The sequence below is a fragment of the Notothenia coriiceps genome, unplaced genomic scaffold (assembly GCF_000735185.1).
Source record: "Notothenia coriiceps isolate Sejong01 unplaced genomic scaffold, NC01 NC01_scaffold00009998, whole genome shotgun sequence".
Lineage (NCBI taxonomy): Eukaryota > Metazoa > Chordata > Actinopteri > Perciformes > Nototheniidae > Notothenia > Notothenia coriiceps.
Genome location: NW_011342699.1, coordinates 413,360 through 437,959, shown reverse-complemented (window position 1 = coordinate 437,959; position 24,600 = coordinate 413,360). Strand labels below are relative to the sequence as shown.

The 24,600-nt window shown below is 41.5% G+C and overlaps 2 protein-coding genes across 2 annotated transcripts in view; one reads left to right on the top strand and one right to left on the bottom strand.

Moving 5' to 3' along the window:
* Positions 1-17,225, bottom strand: part of dmxl1 (Dmx like 1) — a 28,862-nt gene extending 11,637 nt beyond the window's left edge. The window contains exons 1-15 of the mRNA XM_010771483.1: positions 17,209-17,225; positions 16,547-16,683; positions 16,305-16,424; positions 15,777-15,995; positions 13,757-14,967; positions 13,270-13,531; positions 12,966-13,099; positions 12,379-12,565; positions 12,143-12,253; positions 11,382-11,551; positions 10,956-11,053; positions 10,653-10,818; positions 2,488-2,616; positions 2,207-2,345; positions 309-1,099 (exon numbers count right to left, since the gene is read on the bottom strand). Coding sequence (XP_010769785.1) covers positions 309-1,099; positions 2,207-2,345; positions 2,488-2,616; positions 10,653-10,818; positions 10,956-11,053; positions 11,382-11,551; positions 12,143-12,253; positions 12,379-12,565; positions 12,966-13,099; positions 13,270-13,531; positions 13,757-14,967; positions 15,777-15,995; positions 16,305-16,424; positions 16,547-16,683; positions 17,209-17,225 — 3,891 coding nt within the window. The remainder of the gene's footprint in view (positions 1-308; positions 1,100-2,206; positions 2,346-2,487; positions 2,617-10,652; positions 10,819-10,955; positions 11,054-11,381; positions 11,552-12,142; positions 12,254-12,378; positions 12,566-12,965; positions 13,100-13,269; positions 13,532-13,756; positions 14,968-15,776; positions 15,996-16,304; positions 16,425-16,546; positions 16,684-17,208) is intronic.
* A 675-nt stretch (positions 17,226-17,900) lies between these two features.
* Positions 17,901-22,045, top strand: LOC104945764 (dmX-like protein 1). The gene is made up of 7 exons (XM_010771482.1): positions 17,901-17,933; positions 19,059-19,136; positions 19,683-19,761; positions 19,932-20,079; positions 20,355-20,421; positions 20,653-20,837; positions 21,832-22,045. Exons 1-7 carry the CDS (start codon positions 17,901-17,903, stop codon positions 22,043-22,045), a joined length of 804 nt encoding a protein of 267 aa, XP_010769784.1.
* The last annotated feature ends 2,555 nt before the right edge of the window (positions 22,046-24,600 follow it).

The following is a 24,600-nucleotide window of genomic DNA, read 5'->3' as shown; positions in this document are numbered from 1 at the left end:
AACTTAAAGATAAGAGAGATCTGTGTGAATATCACTTTTTGGACCAACTGAATTTCCTCCAATTGTTGCAAACCACTGAGAAAACAAACAGTCAACAACAGAGACATAGATGAGAGGCAAACAGCTGTTTATATGCTTCTCTCCCTGCTGATTTTATACCGTTCATAAATTAAACAAATATTAAGAACTGTTGGTGCTACATGAATGCGAGTGCTCGGATTAATAAATATAATATGTGGTTTTAACTTAAATATTATGGAGTTGACCTTTTAGTATGTTTAAGTGTTTAATCATGTGTGTGCCATTACCTCTCTCTCTAGCCACTGGTAGAGCTGGTAACGTAGCTTCCCTCCATCCAGTTCATAGCCCGTGGACAGTGTCCGCAGCTCATTGGTCATGATCTTCAGGCAGGCGGTAAACTTCAGATGGGCCGCCAAGATGTCATTAGAAGGAGCGAGGAAGTCATCCTCACTCTCCTCTCCTGGCACAGTCTCCATGAGCGGCGACATGGCATCCTGCGCATCCTGAAACACACTGCTGCCGTCTTCAGTTCTGCCACTCTTACCATTTTTTGTTTCTTCTTCATCCTCATCTTCTTCATCATCTTTGTCACTCTCCCATTTCAGCTCCAGGGTTTCATCAGGATGTGTCATCGACGGCTGGCCGGTCCAGTCAAAACTCAACACTGAATCTGAGTGGCTGTTGCACAAGCTGTTCCTGTCTGACTCGTAGCCGTTCAGAGCCGACTGAGACCAGTCCTGCTCTGAACCTTGTCCATCTTTGCTCCCAACGCTGAGTTCAGCCGCGATGCCTGCACCCTCATGGTGTGGGAGTTTGGAATGCTTGCGGACTTTGGGCATCTTGGAGAGGACTTCAAGTGCCAGCATGGGGCACCCAGCCTGAAGGTGTGCGTAAGCAGCTGTGAAAAACAGTCTCCTCTCCTCCAGGCTGATGGAGTCTGCCCTGCGGCGCTCAGCGGTCAGTCCAACTTTAGCCTTCTCCGAGGAGCCAAAGTGGCGGCGAAGGAGGAGTGGGTGGGTTCGAAGGTAGGTGTAAAAGTTGAAAACCTCAGGGTTACAGACAGACACTGAAGAGGAGCCTAAAGTACCAGCAAAAACAAGCTGTGTTTTAGTTCGAGACAGAAATTGAGCTGTATTTTCATTGAACTTCTCAACAAATTGAGGCATCCAACCATGTAAGCACTTAAACACTGAAAAACTGCCCTCTGTGTTTACTTAAAGCCTGGTAAAGAGTGGAGATACTAGTTCAAAAACAGTCATCTTATTGAGAGCCGCTGACTGACAAAAACCATGTCTGTATGACTCATACTGAAAACAAGCAAGGACCGCACCTAATCCCTAAAGTATAGGAGCCATTTCAATTTAAGCCAGTGTTTCCTGCTCTGTAAGTTTATAAGAATGGGCTTTGAGAACTTCATTAATGAAACACATGTACCACAGAGATTCCACGGGGTCCGTCTGCACCGCGGCGACCCGGTGGAATACAGGGGCGGACTGGCCATCTGTGTGTTCTGGAGAATCACAGACCGGCCGGCACCGCCCTTCATTTTTTTTAAAACGGCATCATGTAAGTTGCGCTGACAGGCGACAGAGGTCCACAGCTTGGAAAATTGAGCATTCAAATATCTTAAAGGCTTCAGGGAGTACACACTACATCGACTCTAAGATTTCGATATTTGAAACTGTCAGATTCTACTAAAAATTATTTTCTTTTTCTCTTCCATATAAGGTATTTCAACGCATTTTTTTGAGTATTAGATAAAGAGTGAAACTTTAGCATAATAAGAACAAAACACACGTTTATATTTGCTTTGAAGAGCCCCATTCTACCTTCCTCATTACCGTAATTTTCGGACTACAAGGCGCATCTGAATATAAGCCGCAGCAGCGGCATACCACTCTCGGTTCCACTTTTACTTTTGCGCGCTACCTGTCTCACTCTTTTCCGGCCTCCAGCTTTTCCTGCTGGAACCCGCCGCTTAAAGGTGGGGGTCCGCGGACCGGCCATAGAGCCCATAGAGTTAAAAGTGTTGGCCGTTAGCTGTAAAAATCCATAGATTAGCCGCACCGTTATATAAACCGCAGCGTCGAAAAATAGGGAAAAAGGCACGGCTTATAGTCCGAAAATTACGGTATACATTTGAATGGAGTGGAGGAATAATAAAAGCAGAGCACTGCGGACCTACCGGTGTCACATTTGCTTTCCGTGGACTGGGAGCTGGTTCTGTCAGCAGGCTGCTCGAGGAGAGTGTCCAACGCTCTGCTGTAGTCCTCCAGGACCCAGTGAGCCATGCTACGCACGAACGGATCCTTCTGGGCGGGAATCTGACATTTGGGGAGAATTACAATGGCTCATTATGGTTTCTGCTGTTCGTTAATTAGCAAAATGCTGGAGAGTCAAACAACAGTGTACAGTTTAATGAAGATGTGCAGTAAAAACACAAGCTTCAGGAGGATGTACACAAACCTGCTTGTCTTGTCCCAGAACATTTCTCCGGAGGATCTTTTTGTAGGTGGATGCTGTTTCAAACTCGGACTCATACAATCTGGAGATCACCAGTGCAAGCTGTAGGTCCTGCATTTTCTCTATACACACCTGGAGGAGAAGAAAAAGCATTTCTTCACTGACTGTTCTCATTTCAAAAAAGCTTTCCGAGCATTTGACACAGGCCTGAATTGTGTGAGATAAGCAGACAATTAATGTATATTCAGGACAAAGAAGGAATAATTAATATTAGAAGGTAAAGCTTTCTGGTTTGTTTATCTGTAGAAAAAGAAAGAAAATAAGCAAAAAATAATGCTAGAAATAAAGTCTCAGCGCAATGCAAAGAGTTAATAGCTGAAGTTGTTGTTGTTGTTGCTCCCAACTGGTGAGGTGTGAGCTGCATTTTAATGAGACTACCTCCCATCCACGGAGTCAAAGTCAATGATAGCCCTTTACCTGGGTGACACTCATTTACATAAAATGCTCAGAGAAGCTCCAGTAACTCACACAAATTAAATAATGTGACTCATTGCTTCAGGGATGTTCAAAAGAGAAATGTCCTTAGATAAACTAAGGGCTAAGCCAGGGGTCGGCAACCCGCGGCCCTCGGGCCACATGCGGCCCTTTAAGCCCTCTGCTCTGGCTCCCTTGAGTTTAGACAAAAAATAAGAAGGAAATAAAAATAAAAGTATTTGTAGGACTATTTATATTTTGTTGCATGGTTGAAAATGTTTCGTATCTTGTATTTTGAGGTGATACTGTGACACATAAATAAAAAACTAAACGGTTTTAATTAGGTCAACTAAAATATGCGTCACATCCTGCTACGGTCCCGCGCGAGCCCTTTTCTTGGAGGTGAATAACCTGACCCCCGGCTCGATGAGCGAACTATGGATAAATCAAAGTAAAGTCCCGGAGGAACACAGGATTTAATTCTGTGTGGACAGAGTTATATGCTTTCACAGCAAACGATGCTGGTTTACCGGTATGTTTGATATCTAGAGAGAAGTTGTCAACGGTGCTGCAGCTTTTAAGTATCGAGGAACAACACGGGAGAGGAAGACCGCTGATGATCTTCAGTCATAATTCAATGGGGTATGTAATTTATTTCAGAAAACACTTTTTGTTATATTCCATGGAATGCTCTTAACGTNCCCCTGCGGCTCCGTTAGCTCCGGCGGCCACCACTGGGATAATTGGGTCCCCTATTAACATTTGCTCCCGTTTAGCATTATGGGCTCTAGAGGGCCATAGACTATAAAAGTCTTACCCAAGGCTGAATCATAAACTAAAATGTATATGTATGTATAAAGGTGAGGCATGTACATGTCCATCAAAGTGACCACGCCCTAATTTATGCAAAAACTTTAAGACCTGATATAAATAAAAGGGTCGTGTTAGAAAACAATTATATCGATAATAATAGGCCTATGTATTGCATCCATGGGTAGAAACATGTTTTTTTCTGCTGTAATGTTGGGCATTTTAACATGGGGGTCTATGGAAATTGCTCCTTTCTGCAGTCAGTCCCTAGCGGCCCATGTATGAACTGCAGTGTGTTGCACTTCCGTATTGGCGTCCCGGCTGTTCCTCAGAGTTTGCCGCTTGATCATGACGGAAATGTTACGATCCTGTCCGTCAAAATGACTGACAACGAAAAAGTCGAAAGCCACCAGTGCTTGGGAGAAATAAACGATGTGATATTGGGGTCCATTTTCGCTACAATGAGGCGGAGATAAAAAGTGAATGCATTGTTTTATCAGAAGGGAAGCAATGTGGCCATAACACAGCTAGTAAAAACACCACAAACCTGACCAGATGCTCTCTGCAAAGCTGCATTCTTAATCATTCAACTTGTGTTTTTTATCAAATAAGGACAATATATAATCTTATTGTGAAATAAGTTTGACTAAAAGGACAAATTACTGGTTTCGGCTAGACTAGTTGGACTGAAATGTTCTATATAATCTGATGACTAAAAAAGATTCAACAGTTTTCATTGACAAAAAGTAGACTAAAATAATTATTTTTCTTTGACTAAAATAAGACTAAAATGCTCAGACCTTTAGTCGACTAAAACTTGACTAAATAAAAACAGGATGAAGGTGACTAAATATGACTAAAACTAAAAAGGAAATTTAACACAGGACTAAAACTAAATAAAAAAAGTAGCTGACGAAATCAACACTACTGTCAACAAATCAGATTTTCAGCACATAACAGCTCTTAGAAGTCACAATACATAACACTTGTTTATTAATCCTCTAACTTGAATAACACATTTTCTCCACAGTCACATTTTCAAGAATCATTGCACGCCTCCTTTCATCGCGATGTCCCCCAGCCCTCTTTGACGAGCTGCCTGCCTCACAACCAGAGCCGACACTACAACCACAAGAGGAGCAGCAGCAACATGCCCCACGCCAACGCGCTCTGCCACTTCCACATCGCTGCCAGCATCAACCCTGCTACAGGTTAGACTCGCACACACAGACATTAGTATCTTTAACTCGATTGTATTTCAAGCCACAAGATGGTAGAAAGTACTCCCTAAAGAAAAGGACACCACAAAAAGTATTGAACCATATTATGTATTCACAAACCCCTGAGACTGCATAGATGGTTAACTCTGCTTGAATACAATCAGCTGGAGGTCAGAGGGCTTCAACTTTTTATTTCATATGGCAAGAAATGGTGTAAACTTTTTGCATTGCCTGAGGTTGTTTATTTAACATCCCAGTGAGTTTTTCTGTTCAGCTACAGCTGCTCAGACTTAATGTTAAGTGTTTCCCCCTCTCTGATTTTGCATGGCACTTTATTTAGACCTGAAGCCTTTGTGCCTTGAGGCTGAGAAGTGCTGTAGAATAGGATTTGAATGCTTGAATGATATATTACCAAACTTCAAATGATATACTCATCATTACATTTAATTTGCTACAACAGATACATTTGTGCCTGCATGCCCCCTATGTAATGTAATGTAAATGTATGTAATACTTTGCTTTTTTTTCTCCAAACGTTGTAACCTCTTTATCACAGACATTCCTCTGCTGCCCTCCATCTCCTCTCTGAGTGCCGCCGATGATGAAGAACCTGGAGGCCCTTTTACTGTCCACTGGCTCAACAACAAGGAGCTCCATTTCACTTTAGCTATGGAGGTCTTCCTACAGCAGCTCCAAGGCAGCCTGGAGCAACAGAACGAATGCTCCAACGAAGGTACATAATATAAGGATCAAACATTTGTTTGAAGGGGTGTGCAAATGAAAATGTAATAACACTACAGTTTTATACTCGACATGAGATCGACAATATGATTTGTTTAAGCTGATACCGATAACCAATCCATTACCTGCTCTGCTTCCCATGGCTGATAAAGACAACCAATACATTTACATTTGTTAGGCCTATAGTTTTCTCTACTGAATTTTCAGGATTTACATTATGATTTGTATCTCTTCCAGAGCCTGAGGATGAGGAGAACTGTGATGAAGATAATGGAAGCAGGCCAGGCGACTCCCAGGAACCTGAGGCTGTGGAGCTCCCCCTGGCAGCGGTGAAGCACCAGGTGAACGTGCTGCTGGAGGAGTGGAACAAAGGGGCGGACATGTTGTTCAGCATCCATCCCATGGACGGCTCTCTGTTGGTGTGGCATGTGGACTGGTTGGATGAATATCAGCCAGGCATGTACAGACAAGCTCAGGTACGTTCACTGCTGCTGATGTGGTTTAACTTTATGTAAAGAAACGATGGTTTTAAGAACATAGTGCCTCACCTTTAACCGTTTTTAGATCCAAATAAACACACTCTTTGTCCTAGTTTGAATGGTCACACTTTAAAGATTTCAACTGGAAACTGTTATAAAGTCATTGAATAAACTCTGAGCAGACCTTGGTCACTCGTGGTTGTATTCACAATTGAAGCGCTTCTGGGGGAAATAATGAATTTATCTTCTCAATAAGGCTGTGAATCATTTGACATCTGTGATTTCTTCTTTTAATGGTTTCTCCTTCAACTGAGGAGACGTATTCTAATGATGTGCTACTTTATATCATATTCAAAAGTCCCAGGATGCATTTCTATTAGTGGTGAAATAATGAGTTCCTCGTGACAAGGCACCGAGGGAGTCAGGCGAGGCAGCTAAACGAATCCCTGGTTTCATTGACATTCCATTTGATTAGGCCTGGCTGCTTGAGTTAGATACAACGCTATTATTTATGTTACATCTGAAGAGAAAACAAAGAAGGCTGTTTCCCTCAAGTCTCCATCACTGTCTTAGTGACTGAATTCATTTTTGAAAGACAGTTGTCACTCAGCTTCTGAATGTGTTAGTTAGTTAGTTAAATGAGTTCTGTAGCTTCAGTGCCATCTGGGTCATTACCACAGTTACACAGGACCTTAATATAAGCTCATATTGAACGCTTCTTTAAGCTCTAATATAATAAGTTGATTGAATGAGCCATTCCTATCATTAAATCCGGAGCCTTATGTTTAATTTACTCTAAATGAGATGCTATCTTGTCTCCTTTCTCTCTCAGGTTTCCTTTGTGTCCCGTATCCCTGTGGCGTTCCCTACAGGTGATGCCATCTCCTTGAGCCACAGTGTGGTTATGTACGCCTGCAACAAAAACGTAGATCTGGCTATCCAACATGACAGACAGCGACCACCCGGGAGCACATTGCCTCAAACCAAATCGGCTCTAATAAGCTACAGAGGTCAAGGAAAAAATGCACCCAGCAGTAGTCTTCGACTGAGCATCTTCACCCCAAACGTCCTCATGATCTCCAAACACTCTGACGGCTCCCTGAACCAGTGGGCAGTCAGCTTTGCCGAGGACTCTGCTTTCTCCACTGTGCTCAGCGTCTCTCACAAGTCACGGTACTGTGGCCACCGCTTCCACCTCAACGACCTGGCCTGCCACTCTTTGCTCCCTCTCCTCCTCACCACCTCGCACCACAACGCCTTGAGGACGCCTGAGGCAGACAGCATCCTGGCTCCCCCCGACACCTACTCCTCTGGTTTCTCTCACCCTGCGTCTCTGCCCCGAGGGTCACGGCCCAGCAGGTCATCCCTGGGTGTAGTTTCCCAGGATCCAAATGCCATCTACAGCGAGCTTATATTATGGAGAGTAGACCCCGTTGGCCCGCTGTCTCTGTCAGGCGGGGTGTCTGAGCTTGCTCGGATCAATTCTCTCCACGCATCAGCGTTTGCTAATGTAGCCTGGCTGCCCACGTTCATCCCCAGCAGCTGTTTAGGTGAGAAAATATAATGTATTGTCTGGAGATTGTTAAAGCAACATTTGATGAAGTACTTGGCAATCAGCCTTTGAATAGACACCGGTATCTTTTTGAGATTTGTTCTTTTGTTTACCAAGTTGTTTTTGTTTCTTACAACAAAGGGAATTATGTTTTGCTGAAATATGCTTTGGGACATAAAATCCATAAAGATATCATTTTTTTCAGATCAGTTTTTGTACCCTCATTTGTGCATTATAAAATGCTTCTTTAAAAACAACTCAATGAAATCCATGAAGGGTTTTACATTTCAAATAATATCCCACTAAAAACATTGTTGCTGGATTGGATATAGTCTTTAGTAGGGGCTTGGACTGTGAGCCGTAGGGTCGCCGCTTCAAGTCCCCGACCAGACCTAAATATGGAGTGTGGACTGCTACTTAGAGAGGTCCCAGTTCACCTCCTGCCCTGCCGTGGTGCCCTTGAGCAAGGCACCGGATAACCCCACAGCTCCCCGGGTGCTGTGCAATAGCTGCCCACTGCTCCTAGTACTAGACTCCTGGTACTAGGATGGGTTAAAAGCAGAGAACACATGTCACTGTGTGCTGTGTGCTCTGCATGTTTGACCATTAAAGAGGGTTTCATCCCTCCCAATTCTATTCTATATACAATATTTGCTTCTTTGTTAAATGAACTGTACCTAATTGTTCTATATTTTAGTTTTTGGTTATTTGTTGAAAACACTGTCTTACTCTCTTTAGGTGTGTACTGTAACTCTCCCAGCGCCTGCTTCGTGGCGAATGACGGCCACTCACTCCGGCTGTATCAGGCTGTTATCGAAGCTAAGAAACTCCTGAGTGAGCTCTCCAATCCTGAGATATCGGTAAGTCCTCAAACAAGTCTCTGCAGCGTATGTTCAGCAAATCAGTATTTCCCCTAGGACCTTTTTTAAAGTGAGGTAATAAAATAAAGCTAATTTGCAGTCTTGTTACCTAAGCAGTGTTAATGTTTGCCGACTTGATTTAATCGTTACACGGGATCACATTTAATAATGTGAGAAATGAGTTGAAGCCCTAAGAATTAATGGTTGATTATTTTATTTTTTTATGATGTATTTATTTAGTGTCGTTTTATATTTGTTTCTTTTTATATGACATATAAACAACTTTTTCTGGGTATTACCATTAACTTGTTATCAAGCACAGCAAGGTTAATAGAAACCTTTCTTAATTTTTTCATTATTCATTTTAATGATTTTTCTCATTTGGCTCCCTATTTGAACATGCCCTAATGATGTGTCAATGTTAATATGTGTTTCTCTTTAGAAATATGTCGGGGAGGTGTTCAACATCATCAGTCAGCAATCCACAGCAAAACCGGGGTGTATTATAGAGCTGGATGCCATTACGGACTTTGTGAGTATACATAAAGAAAAATGGAGTGTAATTAAAGAACCTTACCTTTCTCTCACTCTGATCTGTCTTACAGTAAAGAGACTGTAAACATCTTCATTAAAAGGATATTAATGGAAATTTCCCCTCTGACATAAAGAACATATTAACTCTAATATATGTAAAAGCTATACTTTAATAAAGACCATTGGTAGGATAAAACAGTCTCCAGTAGACTTCTGAATCTCTGTGAAAGGTCAACCATGATAAAAACTGGTTAGGAGGCAGTTTTCCGTCTGTACATGTTTGTCCGTGAATGTGTGTGTGTAACGCTAACACAGCTGAGTGTCAGTTTGCCTGTACATTGTCTGTTTCTGTGAAGCTTAAAGAGCCTGTGACACGAGTTTCCCCCATCATCCAAACCCATCAATTTGAGTAAATATTGTCCCCTTGAAAACCGTTACTGAACTGATTTNTGTTAACCTCTAATAAGAAACAAAGAACTCCTATAAAGGAGAATTAGAAATAATACACAGGCCTACTTTAAAATAAATTGACTCCTCAAGTGCTGTGTTTAATTTATTTTAAAGTAGGCCTGTGTATTATTTCTAATTCTCCTTTATAGGAGTTCTTTGTTTCTTATTAGAGGTTAACAGTTTTATATAATGTAATAAATAGCCTAATAAATGCAAAAAACTGTAGTTTTTGTCTGATATAACAATAAATACAACTTTATTAGCTATCAAGCTATGAAATATGTTTTGCGGCTCCAGACAAAAAAATGTTTTGGAAAAAGGAGCAAAATGGCTCTTTTGGTCAAAAAGGTTGCAGACCCCTGGGCTAAGCAAACAAGATGACCGAAGCATCCCTCTTGATATGTGAGCAAAAAGATGGAGATTTGTGTGTGTTTTTGTGGCTTAACCTAACCAGCATAAATAGCAGTAAACCTAGTACAGCTATGTAAATCGTTTAAACTACAGCTTTTCTTTTAATAACTATGCATAATGATACGCAATTGTACAAATTAACAAACAAAAATGATGCAAGTATATTTTCAAGAAATGAAGGTAGTGGGTAGTGTCCCCATTCACAGGGCTTTAACAAGAATGTGTTGATGCTGGTTTATAAATATATCAACATGCTTCTCACAAAAGCCGGATAGACAGCAACACCCAAGAGTAAATTCGCCAGCATCAATAATTCTGCACTGTGCTAAAAGCTCTTGACAAAGAAGCCCCTGTGGAAATCTATTGAGCCGTTTCAAATCATAAAAAAGGAAGCCACACGTTACAGAAATACTGCAGCCAAGATCTGTTTATGTGAATGTGGTTTCTCCTCTTTTAATAAGCAGTCAAACAATACCCTTGACTAGGAATTATTGGAAAAAAAGACGAGCGTACAATGCTTAAAATGAGCACTTGACTGAAAGCAGGGTTTCTAACTTAGGTAGGCAGGCTGACAAGTGGAACCCGCAGTTGAACGAAACAAGTCTTCTTGCAAATAGTGTGTCTATTTTCCACTTGCCTCCACAGCATCCTTTAGAGAGCCGGCTAGAAGGAAGAAGGCTGCAGAATGCTGGAACCGCTGCTTCCCCAACAGAGAAAAGGCGTTCTTCAGAGCTGCCTTCCTCCACCTGTCCTCACTGAAGTTGTTGCGGAAGAACTCTGTCATTTTGGCATTCCTCTGAGATCTGGAGAGAAAGACATTATGAATTCAAAACAACAATACTTGTGTCATAGATCTTTAGTTATCTGACAGAAACAATCTTGTTTCTAAAGGCAGGGAGAAAAGATTGATTTTATATACAATAATAACAGTTTTTCCTACCTGTACAATCCCCAGACCACTGCCTTTTTCTTCATTGCGAGGTAAAATATAGCTGCATCCAGAGGATCATTGTTTTTCTGTAAAGAAGTCTTGGCAACCTGACAACACAGAGGAAAACACACATTAAGCTCACCCCTTTTTATTTTATAGAAACCTCAGCTAAATGTCATTTTCACCTACCTGATGGCACTTTATTCATAAATGAAGCAATCAATATGCAGTAGATAGAGCTAACACTAATGGCCAACCTTCAAAGCCTTTATGTGACAACTTATTGGATTTGAGCATCTTTAAAAGGATTTTTCACATAGGAGAGAAGAATGCGTCTGATGTACTTGCGTCTAGACAGGGGACAAACGGCAGAGACACCTGACAGATCTCTACTGAGTGCATTCATTAGTTAACTGCTGTCACTGGACGCCTCACCTTCTCTATACACTTGCGTAACTTGTTGGTGCTGCGCAGCCACCAGCCCACGCCCATGGAGCGCAGCTCCGGCCAGGTGGGCTCTCCCTTCTGTAGAGCAGGCAGCATGTTCAGCAGCTCCTCCTCAGCCTCGGAGTGGAAGGCCCAGGCATAGTGACATGTTGATAGGCCTGAAGAGAGAAGGAAACAAATTAAAGAATGGAAAAGGGAGAAGATTCTGTATTTCATAAGTAGAGTATCAACACTGTTTAGTGAGTAAAAGCAGGTGTGCAGTATATATTAAAAGCAGTGAGTTGCATCATCCAGCTGCAATGTTGTGCAAGGGGCCATTGAGAATTGATATCGTAGTGTACATCGATGAAGTGCCTCTTTTTCACCTTTTTTGCTTAGACATTTACTGTCAAAGATCTACAATGGAGACATCAGTAACCTCCTAGGCCTAGCTTTAGAGTTCTTTATAGAAATACCTATGATACCTAGGTGGACAATAGATCTATATCCAAAAGTAGGGTGCAGGGAGACAAATCTTCAGGCAGCAACCTTGAAACTAAAGTTAAGTCGTGCAAAATCGTACAAGGGGAAAATATGATAGAGATTTTAGACAATATTTGCCAATTTTGAGGAACATAAATATAGTTCTTGTTGAATTAGAACATGTATATTTCTATTAGTTTTGCCCTGTACAATGAGTTGAATATAGTGTGTGTCAGCTATGAAATGCCCCCAATGAAAGCTATTTGAAACCCACTTCCCCACGTTACCTTGCCGTAGCAGCTGTGCTCGGTGTGCTGGAGGCAGCGAGGTAGAGAGGAAGGTGTGGAGTCTGACGGCGAGCAGGAACTTCAGACCGCACTCATCCAGCGTCTCACCACCTGGTCAATCAGACAGCTCTTATTACAACCTCTAAACCTATTTACATGATGTTGTGAAGCACTTCTCTTCTGCGGGTCTATCTATTTCAAGAGGCCTTATTGGTTGTATCATTTTCCTGAAGTACCTTTACTCTTGCCTTGGCTGTCCTTGAGGTCTGTGCTTGTGGTGGCGATGGTGTCGGCCAGCGCCATGAGAGACATCTGCTCCATACGGGTCAGTCCGGGCAAACTGGAATGCAGGAGGTGACTGGACAGAACCTGAGCATGCTCTGGACCGAAGAATGTCGGACTGTACTGCGACAGGTCAATAACCTACAGATAGGAAATAAGACAGGACAGTCTGTAAAATGATTTGAATTGCATTTTTTATTTGTTTAATAAAATAGAGAGGGACAGGAAATAAGGATAAAACAGAGAATATGTCATGGCTGAAACTCAAAACAAATGTAATGTATTGAATATACAAGCTTTTCTAAATGTGTAAATCTTTTGGCAATATCTAGAGACCTAGCCATCACAAGGATAGATTTTGTATGCATTAGCTAGGGCTGTCGTGGGCCTTAAGGCAGCAGTATGTATAAAATGAACCTTGACATGCGCAATTATGCATATCTAAGTTTTTTAACTCAAGTACCAAAAGAGCCAAAAATGTTACCGTCCACTCTCATTTTTAAAAATGATTGTAACCAAGCATAAGTCAACAGAAACGGACCTTGTTTCCCGTTTCCTCTTGATCATCTTCCAGAGGGTCCAGATCCACGATGCTGGGCGCTTGAAAGAGCTCATCATAGACATCAGCGTGACTAGAACCGTGCCCACTGTCTCCACTCACACTGCTCACTTTGTCTGTAGGTGGACACAAGACGGAGATAAATTACACAAGATATGCATTTCATAAGAGTAGATTGTCATAAAATAGCAAAGAGCAGGACTCTCACCAAAGAGTGGGATATTATTCTCTGTCTCTTACACTTTGAGGATAATTATTATTATTAAACCACAAGTTGAACCCTCACCAGGTTTAGGTGACGTGTCCTCATCATCGGCTGCCAGCAGGGCGTAGAGAGGCAGCGGAGGGATGGAGCTTATCTCTGTGTAGTCAGGGGGGGAGTTCTCTGCTTTGCTGAACAGTTTGGAGTCTCTGGCCGTGCTGCCTCCGGCGCTGATGGTTCGAGAGCGCAGGCGTTTCTCAGGGTTGGTCGTACTGTCTTTAAGAGCCACAATTTCTCCAGCAATGCATTTCACCAGATGGGACAGGATGGCTTTGGCACGGTGAACCTTAGATAGACAGATGATGTGACAATATATATTTAAAATTATAATTCACAACAAACGGTGAACATCTGAATTTTTCATTATTTTGTAAAATGTTTAAGTTTGTGTTATTTCTGCTTCACACTTTATGAATTGTAATAAACTAATAGAACTGAGCCGAGTGATTTTATGGAAGGAAATCATCAAAAGAAAATATAAGACATTAGTTAAGTAATTTATCGAACGTACCCTCCCGAGATCCATGAGCTCCAGCAGCTGTACAGGGTGGTACTGGGGCAGAGTGGGAAAGAGTTGGTGAGCTGCTTCAAAAAGCCCAGAATCTTCCTTCTCCAGCGGCAGGTCGTAAGCTGTTCTCTTCCCACTGAGTTTCTGAGCAAGACTCATCATGGATCTCGTCAGGGCCCTTTTTGGAGGGGCCAGTGTAGACATGGGGGCCCCAGAGCTGAGCCCCTCCTCCTGGCTCTGTCTGACAGCAGAGATGATGGAGGAGACGCTGCTGCTCATGTCTGTGTCCTGGGCAACGCTGGCTTTCAATGGGGCCGGGGGCTGCCACTGGGAGTAGACGTGCATCTCACAGTCCATGCCTACTACCAAAATGCCATCTCTCACCCAGGAGAGGGACACAGGAATGGGTAAGGAGCCTTCCACAGAGGAGACCAGATTGACTGAGCGCAGCAGAACCAGGCGGGACGAGCTCAGGTCTCTACTGGCCTCTGATGACAAACCCAGTTCTGGAGGTTTCCCAGAGAGACGGCCGTACATATAAATCTTCGTGCCGATACCAACAGTGAGGACATGTGACCCGTCTTCTTGCGAGACCCAGTCCAAATGAACCAGACTCGCACTACTAGAGGCAGGACAGTACTGGTTAGGTATAGGACAGTCCATGGCACCTGGGATATTGGCACTTTCTGTGCTGTCCAGGACTATGGTCTGCTCTAGAATCCACTGTGAGCCACCAGTGGACTCGCACTGAAAGATGCTGATGTGGACCAGTGGCTCATTGGTGTTTGCTTGGTTGGGGCTGGGGGTGAGATTTGGGCTGTGCTGTACAGTCACAGTTGGGGTCATGTGGGTGTTGGTACTGTTTATAAAAGGGGAGGAGGCCAGAGTAGGAGGACAAGTCAAAAGTGCCTGAGAGTTCAGGTAAGGTGTTGAGTTGAGAGGGGAGTTTGGTGTCTGCCTGTAGGCGACTGCAATCCGTCCCGAGTGGCAGCAACTCACCTCTATGGGATGACCTTGCACGCTCACTGCGCTGCTGTTAGGAAGCATTCCCTCCACCAGCAGAGGCCACTCTTCCCACTGGTACAGCAGGTTGTCCATACTTGAAGGCTCCATGACTGTACACCTCCAGAAACGCACCTTTCCATCTGAACAGGAAGTAGCGAGCAGGTAAGGCAGACGATCAGCTGGCAGAGAGCATGATGCGCTCAGGTGACCTGCAAAGAAGAAGATTGTTATTCTGCATGAAGTTTTAATTACAAAATGTAATTTGCTTTCAGACTATAACTTCTGTGAACTTCTTTGAAGTTTTTCAGTTTCAAAAAGGTTTAGTTAGGCTATAGGCTGTGCAGATAGCAACATTAAAACAGTTTATAAACTGTCTAAATGTATATAGGACTGAGGCGATTGCATGGTTAGAAAAAGCCTGTGTATTGGATATTTTGTGGGCTTTCTCGACTTCTCTACAGAGTTGAAAATCATCATTCATGTGAAGTTAACTTTCTAAAAAAAATCCAAGCCCTGTATAAACTGCTGAAAAATATCTCCATGTTTGTCAGTATGAAAAATATTTAATAGTTACAAAAATCAGAATAAACCTCTTTCTGGATCAATAGCTCTTTCTTAGTCAGAATGTCAATATGTTTGCGAGAAGGTTATTCAGGTCAATGTTTTCAATCACTTTCTAACTTAAGGCCAATTTCTTTAGAAATGAAGTTCCCCTGGCAACAACAAATGTGCACCTTACTCAATACTGGTGTCTGTAAATGCCTAAAAAAGCTGCTAAGTGTCCACATCTGTGCTCGGCTATTATACTGGCTTAACTGCATCTTGTTTTATTTATTACAAATGATCACAATACTGCAACTACCATAAATAATAATCACTGTGGTTCTACATTTTGTCATACTTAAAAAGCATCGTGTTGTGCTCAGGGTCTGTGTGCTCGAAACTGCATGTCACTACAAGGTGCTGTTCACAGACTTTTGTATTACGTGCACGAGTGCGTGTCCTCATTGTCCCTCACCTGCTGAAGGAGTCACACTGATGGCCTCCACCCCTTCTGGCAGAGCCATCTCTTGGCTGTAGAGCCTGTGTGTTGTGAGGCTGAGGCGACAGGCACTCTGCAGATTTGAAGTGCAGGGTTTACTCTTCTGAGGTACTGGAGAACCAAACGTGTCAAAGCTAAACGTAGAGCTGTTCATATCAGAAGCTGAGCTGGCATCGTTCTTCGTCGAGGTCTCTTCTGTGGGGAAAAGGAATTCATCGATTTACTTTACTTTTTAACAGACACGGCATTAGAGTTATTATTTTCATTTGAATATAAATTGTAGGATGTTCATAAACTATTACAAATGAAGCATGGTCAGTCCAAAAATAACAATTAAAAACTTTACAACTTCACATTAGTGGGACACTGCCTGATAATGTACAATATCAATTTGTCAGGCTTCCAGTTTTTTGAGAAAAATGGTTGTTTAGCCTGTCTTACTTATTTGACAGTGAGAAGAACATTTTCCCATACCCTGTAGAGTATTTTGTTTAAAGTACCCACCCGTGGTGATGGGTCGGGCAGCGAGATGAAGATGCCACATGTGGAGGAGTGAGCGACCTGTCGGGGTCAATTCAACCACAACAAGGAAGAAACGTGCGGAGAAGGCTGTGTCGCTTGAGGCTGCAGGGGAAACAGAGAGAATATGAATGAACAGTGCGACTGTGAATGTGTTTGAAGGTGGTGCAAATACTAAATCTTTATGATAGACATTTTTAAGTGGAAAAACACTATTCTGTCTTTACCAGTGTGAGGGGAATCAGGGGTTTCCTGTGTGTCCTCCGTTCTCTCACTGCCGAGTATCAGATCCTCCTCAAACACATGAAGAAGCTGGGTCTGCTTCCCCTGCTGTAAAGAATAACAGTAGATATTATTAAAGAGCCTGTGACAGCCTCCCAACAACTGTTGTGCAATGAAATATTGGGCTACTAGTCATCTCGAACCGTCAGTTTAAAAAAGAAGAAACCGAGAGAGCGGCGTGTCACTTCGCAAGGGCGTAACTGCAGTGAAGGCCCGAAGGGGTTTTGGAACGTTTTACTTCAGCTTCCTTAAAGGTGGGGTAGGTAATTTTGGAGAAACCGGCTCGAGTGCGCTAGAATTTGAAAATACACAGCCGGAAAAAATCTGCCACTTCCTTACAGAGCCCCTCCTCCAACACACACGAACGCGCACAGGACCAATGAGGGCACGAGATTAAGTTTGTTCACAGATGGAAAGCTGACAGGCAGGTAGGCCATCCAGTTATTTTAGCCGGGCCGGCTAAAATGACTGGTCGTGCTTTTTACAGCGCTACGGCTTCCAGAGATGACATTTTTGCACTTAAGATATTCATTGCTATCGGGATGTCAAGAGCATTCCATGGAATATAACAAAGTGTATCTCGAGCCGGTTTCTCAAACTTACCTACCCCACCTTTAATGGCATACCTGATTCAACAAAATTGTGAATCAGTCGGGATGAAATGTTTTTGTTCTTCCGTTTGCTTTAATGACCACACAATAGGGGATTGTTTTAGGCAAGCGCAGTTCACAGGGCCAGAGGAATAATATTTATCTGATTTGTCCATCCAAAATAAAGTACATCTAACTGCAAAGCATTAAAAGCTCAGCTCTGAATCGTGAATGGGTGGGCTAAACCATCTAGCTGGTATTGTTTTGATATCAGTAGAAATTGTACCAAAGAGGAAGTTATGTCCAAAAGCATAATAACTCATAAGCACCATACTTCTCAAACTTGACAAAGCAGGCCTTCCTGCTTTACAGGAAGGCTTACAGTCACATATTTTATGATTCCTTCTAGCTACTAAGTAACAATGCTGTGATGAATAACATTTGGAGCATTCCAGGATTACTATATCTGCATACATTTGACAAATTAGTCAATAAATATATTATAAGTAGTATTCATTATTCCCAGCCCATCAATTCAAATGGATTTATTTTTTAATTGGGGATAGTGGCAGCCTTGTTTATAGCAGCAGACAGGCCTGATTCTATTCTAACGAAATAGAAAAAATGCTCACCCAATACTTCACTACTCTCCTCATGTGATGTTTAATCCAATTCAGTTGGGCCAGAAGTAACCTCACATGCCTCCAGCATGGTCCAGCATCTCTTTAAGCATGCTCAGTTGGTATGTTTACCAGTTCCACCTCACTGCCCCTCTCCACGCTGTGATATTTGCAATGCTATTAGTTTAACCAGCATTGTTGCGCACACCCCTACTATCACACTGTGTGGTAGCACTTCAGATCCCTATTGTACGCTTTAATGACCCCACTGCAATAAAACATGTATCATCATAATGAAGAAAAATACATTGTATTGTATCACCTCTACATTCATTTATTTAAAAAGAGTCTAAGCTTGGTCACACAAATCTTTCCCAATACAAACGTGATGGGTAATCATACAAAAGAGTAGTTGTGACCAAATAAAGGTGACTTTATTTTTTATAATTTTTTTTTTCTTTTTGCTGCTCAATTGCAGAACTATGTTGAGTTTTTTTTCTCCACTGAAATTGGATTGTAACGTATCCTGAAGAAATAGTTACCTTCTGTATCATTATGCCATGAGCCATTGTCTGTCTCTATGAGACTACTTTGTGCGTGTGATGGCTTGTTTGTGTGTGCCTGTGTCAATTAAGACATGCACCTTTACCCGTGTGAGTGTCTCACTCCTTCACAGTCCTCATTCTGTGACATCCAGCACATTATTTACCTCAATAGAGACATGGCCCGACCTTATTATGCCCACTGCAACAGAAATGTCACCCATTCAGTCGAACATTGTGACTGTTGCTTCCATGGAAAGACCTTGAGCAGTGCATGAATGTGAGGTGTGCTTTTGTTAAACAAGATGTTGACTTAACACTAGGTATTTATGTCCTCAAGGCATTTTTGGTTTGTTTTCCAGTAGGGCTGCTCGATTATGTCAAAAATACTATGTCTATACAAGCTAATGTTCTTTAGTTAGTCTTCCTAATTAGGATCTTGAATAAGAATGTGCACTGACCAAATCTTCATTGTATTTAAATTGTTTTACTTTTACGTAAACATGCCGTTAAAATCTTCCAATGAGATACATTTTTTAAAATGTTTTAAGCTTTTCAGATTGTAATTTACAAGAATATTAGTAATGTATAAAGTGTAGTATTATTTGATTTTGGAAAATGTGTATTCAGTGAAATTGTTCATTCTGTATCAGAAACGCATGTCTTAAAATACAACATGTTTCCTTTTATTTATTCTTCTGATAGATTGCAGCTTCCTATGGAAGCATCGTGTGTGTCTTTGAGCCCGTTCAGCCCCCAGATCAGAAGGACACATCGCCGCCTGTGAGTAGCCTGCTTTATCTTTCAGTCACAATGTAGTCATGCATGCAATCACATTCTCCTGAAAAAGAGACCTTTTCTTTCAGACAACACTTTATTTCAAATAAAGCAGTATATTGTTCCTTCAAACCCAATGGAAATCACCAGGGAAAAACATATTTCAAAGAACCATCCTCACAGAAATATTTCAAGAAGTTCTGCAGCCCTTTTGTTCTTTGTTGATTTTCTACAGTTAGTGCAGGAGTCCTATGTTTGCTACATCATTGTTAAACCACCTTCTGTTCTTAGAGAAGTCAAAATATAGTCATGAAGAATGGAAATATTTTACATATCTTAAAGAAGCCAGTTCCTCTTTTATGGCAGAAGGTTTCCTGGTGGTACAGCTGCTGTCCATGTGGTCTGATCACATGTTGCTCACATGAGAGCAGCTTCACTGTTGGTGTATGCACTTTTGCTACTGATATAAGGGGCAAAATAACATGTTTCATAATCTACCAAACGTTAAACAATCATGTTGTTTTTTAACATTGTCTTATTCTTTGTGTACAGAAGTTGAACTGCCAGTGGCAGAAGACTGGTCAATTTGTGTTGAAGTCTATGGTACGGAACCTGGCCTGGCACCCCACAGGTACTTTGACAGGAAAATACTGAATATTATACTCCCTCAAATAAGTGTTGGTATTGTTATCCCAGTATGTCAAACCTTCTTGCTATATATGCCTTTTTATATTTTATTTTGTATAAATGATATGATGGAGCATGTCAGTCCTCACAGTGAACGTGTTTTTGTGTTTCCAGGCAGCACCCTCCTAACAGGCTCGAGTAGCCTCCAGTTGTGGTCTCATATAGATGAAGTGAACGATGAAGCTGAAGAAGAAGGAGGAAGGCAGAAAGAGATGACCATAGGAGACTTTCTTTCAGCCTGGAGGTGCATCTGGGAGAGCAAGTAAGAACAAACTCTGAACATGATGCCGCCTATCTCCTTAAAGAGGCTATGTTGCTTCCCTTTTTCTAAGGAAATAAAAAAAGGTGTTTCCCCCTATGTATGTGCTTAGTAAAAAAAAAAAGACATTTGTTTTGTGGTATTATTTAATACTCTAATACATCTAACCTTAGATGTACTTGTTTTGTAATTGAATGAATTTCAAATAGTTTTTGTGTGTATTCAACATAATTTAGATAATATTGATAATACTGTGTTTTTTTTTTCTTTTTCTGTAGGACAGCCTCTCCAGTGAGTTTAATGAAGTTCTCTCCTGATGGGGAATTCTTTGCTACTGCTGGACAGGTAAGTCAAGCTTTCATGAGTTCTTTAATATCCTACACATTACAGAAGAGCAGTATTATAGTGATATATAGATTAGGATGCTATTGTGTCCAAGTCATATTTTCATATTGATTCGTTAACTAACCTTTACAGGGGTTTTCTTTTTAAGTTTTCAACCTAATAGCTTTAACTTCTAATGGCACACTCAACAACATGGTATCAATCATTTCCCTGTTTCCCTCTCCTCTTCAGGATGACTGCCTGGTAAAGGTCTGGTACAGCACCGGTAAGTGGAAGTTGGGTGTTTCCAGACTCTTCACACCTCCAGAGTCCAGTGACAGTTTCCAGGCAGAGCTGGCCTTCTCCTTTGTGTACCTGGCCCACCCCCGCTCTGTAACAGGCTTCTCCTGGAGGAAGACCAGCAAGTACATGCCACGGTATGGACCCTCGATTATCCAAACTGGCCTTTGTCTCGCTTTGGATTGATAATTATGCATGTTGTTGCCTATATTTATTGTTTGTTTATTTGTTATATGGTGCTCTACTACATTTACTTTCCTACATACTTGCCATTTATCTCTACTAGTTTATCTTTACCTAAGCTTTCACAACTGAACACTTCTAAAAAAGCAGATAACATGAGCCTCTATTACCAGTGGAACAGGAAATATCTATTTTAGTTTATTTAACCCAACAGGATTAAGTATTTTGTGGGCTGAATGTGAATGAAGTAGCTGTTATAAGGAGCCGATTTAAAATAGGTCACCCACAGTGCTGTATTAAAGTCTCACATTACTCTTTGTTACAGCACTGCTAATCTTATGTGACCTGTAAATGTTCTCTAGTGAAATTATAATGCGACACAGTTCACAGCAGGTTTAGCTTGCAGCACTATTACTTTGTAAATGACTATAAAGAGATTATCCTTACTCTACCTATGTTATCAGAGAATGACCACAGACGGCAAGACTGTAATGATCATGCAGACTTTCCAGTAAGCTTCTTTGTGCTATTAGGCTTCAGGAAGTACAGAAGTGGTGATCCGGATTGTACCGCTGGGTTAAAGGCCTGTCATTGGTTGCAATAATAAAACCGTGTCTATAATTCTATTTTAGGCAGCTTGTCCTTTTTGTTTTAATTGACTTAACTTTTGCCTTTTCAAATAAACAAGTGTAACATGTCTGTTATCAGAAGGGATTAGATGTAATCACATTTTTGTCATTACTACTTCTTTCTACCCTTCCTTTCTACCACTCTTCACTTTTTGACCTTACTTATCGCTCTAATGGTGCTTCTTCTTTAACCTGCTGTTGAGTACAGCAATAAGCATTTGTTTATAAAAGTTATTTCTGACGGGTTCAATCCCCTCTTCTAAACCCTTTTCCATTATCTTTCCTTTACCCCGTCCCCTTCCCTTCTCTCTCCTACCAGAGGTGCAGTGTGTACTGTTCTGCTCACCTGCTGTAAGGACAGCGTGTGTCGGCTCTGGGCAGAGACGCTGTTGCCGGGTGACAGCCTCCTCTCAGGTTACCACAGCAACCACACTTCTGGCCAACACAATGACACACCCAGATCTGCTGGCCCTTCTTGGAAAAACGCCTGCAATGGGAAGTCGCAAGGAAAAATGGCACAGGGAGTAAGTTAATACAAACAAAACTCTTACCATCATTGTTTGAAACAACTAGCTAAAACAAATGCAGTCTTATAGAGCTGTCAAGCAATTCTACTTTCAATTTTGACAGAAGTTTACATATAAGTATATGGTCTTTTTTGAGGCTTTAGTTTGCAGCATAATTGAATTGTTTTATACTGAATGCTGTTCATAATATTTTGTCTGCCCTTATGGCATACATGCAGTGGACAAAGCATTAGAGACAAAAATAATCAGAAGTTTTATATTGAGAATATCAACATAATTTTACTAAAAGTGGGAAAATAAAAGGCAAACATGTTTTGCCCTATTTAGCTCTTACGAATAAGTTAGACTTAGTAAGGAAATAGAAAAAAATGATGAAGAGGCTCGTGGAGTTTGAAGGGAATTTGCTATCTGACATGAATATGCTTTTAATGCTTTGTGCGGCTTCAGAAAAGCATCAGTGAAAGATATTGGCTGTTTCTGTAATCTAGGCACTTAAAAAACATTTTTGATCGTTGTTTTTTTTTTCATTCAGCTACTGCTAACTCACATCTGTTGTGGTGGTGTTTTCTGCTTTAAGTGACCTAGAATGTTGCTGTAAGCCTAGCTAGGACTCACACACACACACAAAACTGGCACCCATTTTGATATGGTGATTAAACATCTATTGGTCTCACTTGCAAAAACAGAGTTCACGGCACATTAGATTAAAGTCAAATTGGTATGTAAATGTCTCCACTGTGCCTCGAGGAGAGTCTGTAAGGGTACATGTCTGGAATTATTCATTAAAATCACAGACTGAGCCAGATAACCAGGCAGTAGTACGAAGTAACGCTCTCCCAAAAACTGAATACAAGAGAACAATTTTTGTATTTTGCCTCACTGGGGATTTCATGCAAAATCTATGAAGAGGAGCGAGCCGATTAGTTTGTTTGCGAGTCCCCACAGAATGCAGTGATGTGGGGACTTCACCACAATCTCATCTCCCAATAATCATATTAAATGATTTTAAGATTTCGGCACATATTTTACTTTTGACAAGTATATCCTTTTCAAAATGGAGAATGCAATTTGGATTAATTGTTCGGCCCTTGTTGATACCCTATCTTAAGCATTCATAAAGTGTCATGCCTAAAACTATAGATACTTGTATTCAATATTCAGACAAAAGAAAATAAAACATTTAAATGAATTGTTGCTTCCTTTTACCTGCTGCTCTCTCACTAAGATACTCTTTCATGCTGCCTGTTTCACTCACGCTCTGACTTGTTTATACAAATAGGGCACTTAACTTAAATGTCGTTCAAGGGTCTATAACATTAAATTCCATTCCCATTCCAAAGAGCAAGCACAAAGTATTGGGGCTCAACTCAGGCTGAGAGGAGAGCAGTGAAGCCCTTTTAGTTTACACACATTGATAATTCACAACAGGTTTAACCTACATCGCTAAAGCCTGGATAGGGGAGGTGTTGCCCATCTTTGCCCACCGTATAAAACACTTGTTGCTTTGAAAGGTTTATTCAAGAAATTGAAATCTCTGTGGAGATGCATGCAATATCTCATTGTCTTTGTGATTGTACATACCTTTTTTATAAGATGGAAAAGCACACTGAACTACGCAAGGCAGCATACATTCATAGGATAAAGATTTAATATCTGTCTACTAGTGTTAATTTCCTTGACTAAAACTATGACGAAATATGTTCGTCAACGACCTTTTTTTCCATGACGAAAACGAGACGATGACGAGACGGCACCAACGGCAGTAAACAATAACTCATGAAATCATCATGCAATATCGTTGACGAAAAGTGACGAGACGAAAATGTAGTTTACTAAATAAAAACTATGCCAAAATCTCTCTTTACTTTCGTTGACGAAAAATGAGGAGACTAAATATTATCAAAGATAACGTTACATCTCTGATAGTCCGCTTTTCTCCCAGCAGTTCCATTTCCAGTGCTGCGGCTGGGCAGCAGCTGTTTGTCTGTGCTGCGTGCGGCGGTACATTTGAATTACACCGGGCAGCGGCACAATATGAATTGTCAGGAAGACTCGGGTCTAACTCATGGTCTAACTCATGGTCTAACTCATGGTCTAACTCATGGTCTAACTAACCTTATTCAACAGAAAATAAAATGGCAACAACAGGGCTTGGGAGCAGTGGTCGCACTCGCGTTAACCGAATNTACATCATCAAGTGGCGCAGCAGGACCGTTCCAATGTCCAGCATACTTGGGTGCAGCATCGAAATTTCCCCCAAACCAAGGACGCGGCCTCGGTGGAATTCCAAGTATGCTGGACATTGGAACGGTCCTGCTGCGCCACTTGATGATGTAGCATCCTTGTAATATTGGCTTGGAAGCCAATATCCTCGCGATTGAGAAACGGCCAGAGTCCTAAAACCTTCAGTAAACAAAGACTTACTGCAATTTTAAACAAATATTGGTAAAAAAAAGTAAGGATTAAGCTAACACAGGCCTGTCTGACATATGGTGGAGGGAGTAACACAAAACATCTTGCAACTTGCCAAATGTCTTGGTCTAAAGTTTTTATATATATAT

Excerpts from the sequence above, each read along its gene's own strand:
- LOC104945764 (XM_010771482.1), top strand. The coding sequence starts at position 17,901 with ATGGTCCAGCATCTCTTTAAGCATGCTCAGTTG. Across the intron at positions 19,137-19,682 it reads AGAAGGACACATCGCCGCCT|AAGTTGAACTGCCAGTGGCA; the intron begins GTGAGTAGCCTG and ends CTTTGTGTACAG. Across the intron at positions 20,080-20,354 it reads AGGTGCATCTGGGAGAGCAA|GACAGCCTCTCCAGTGAGTT; the intron begins GTAAGAACAAAC and ends CTTTTTCTGTAG.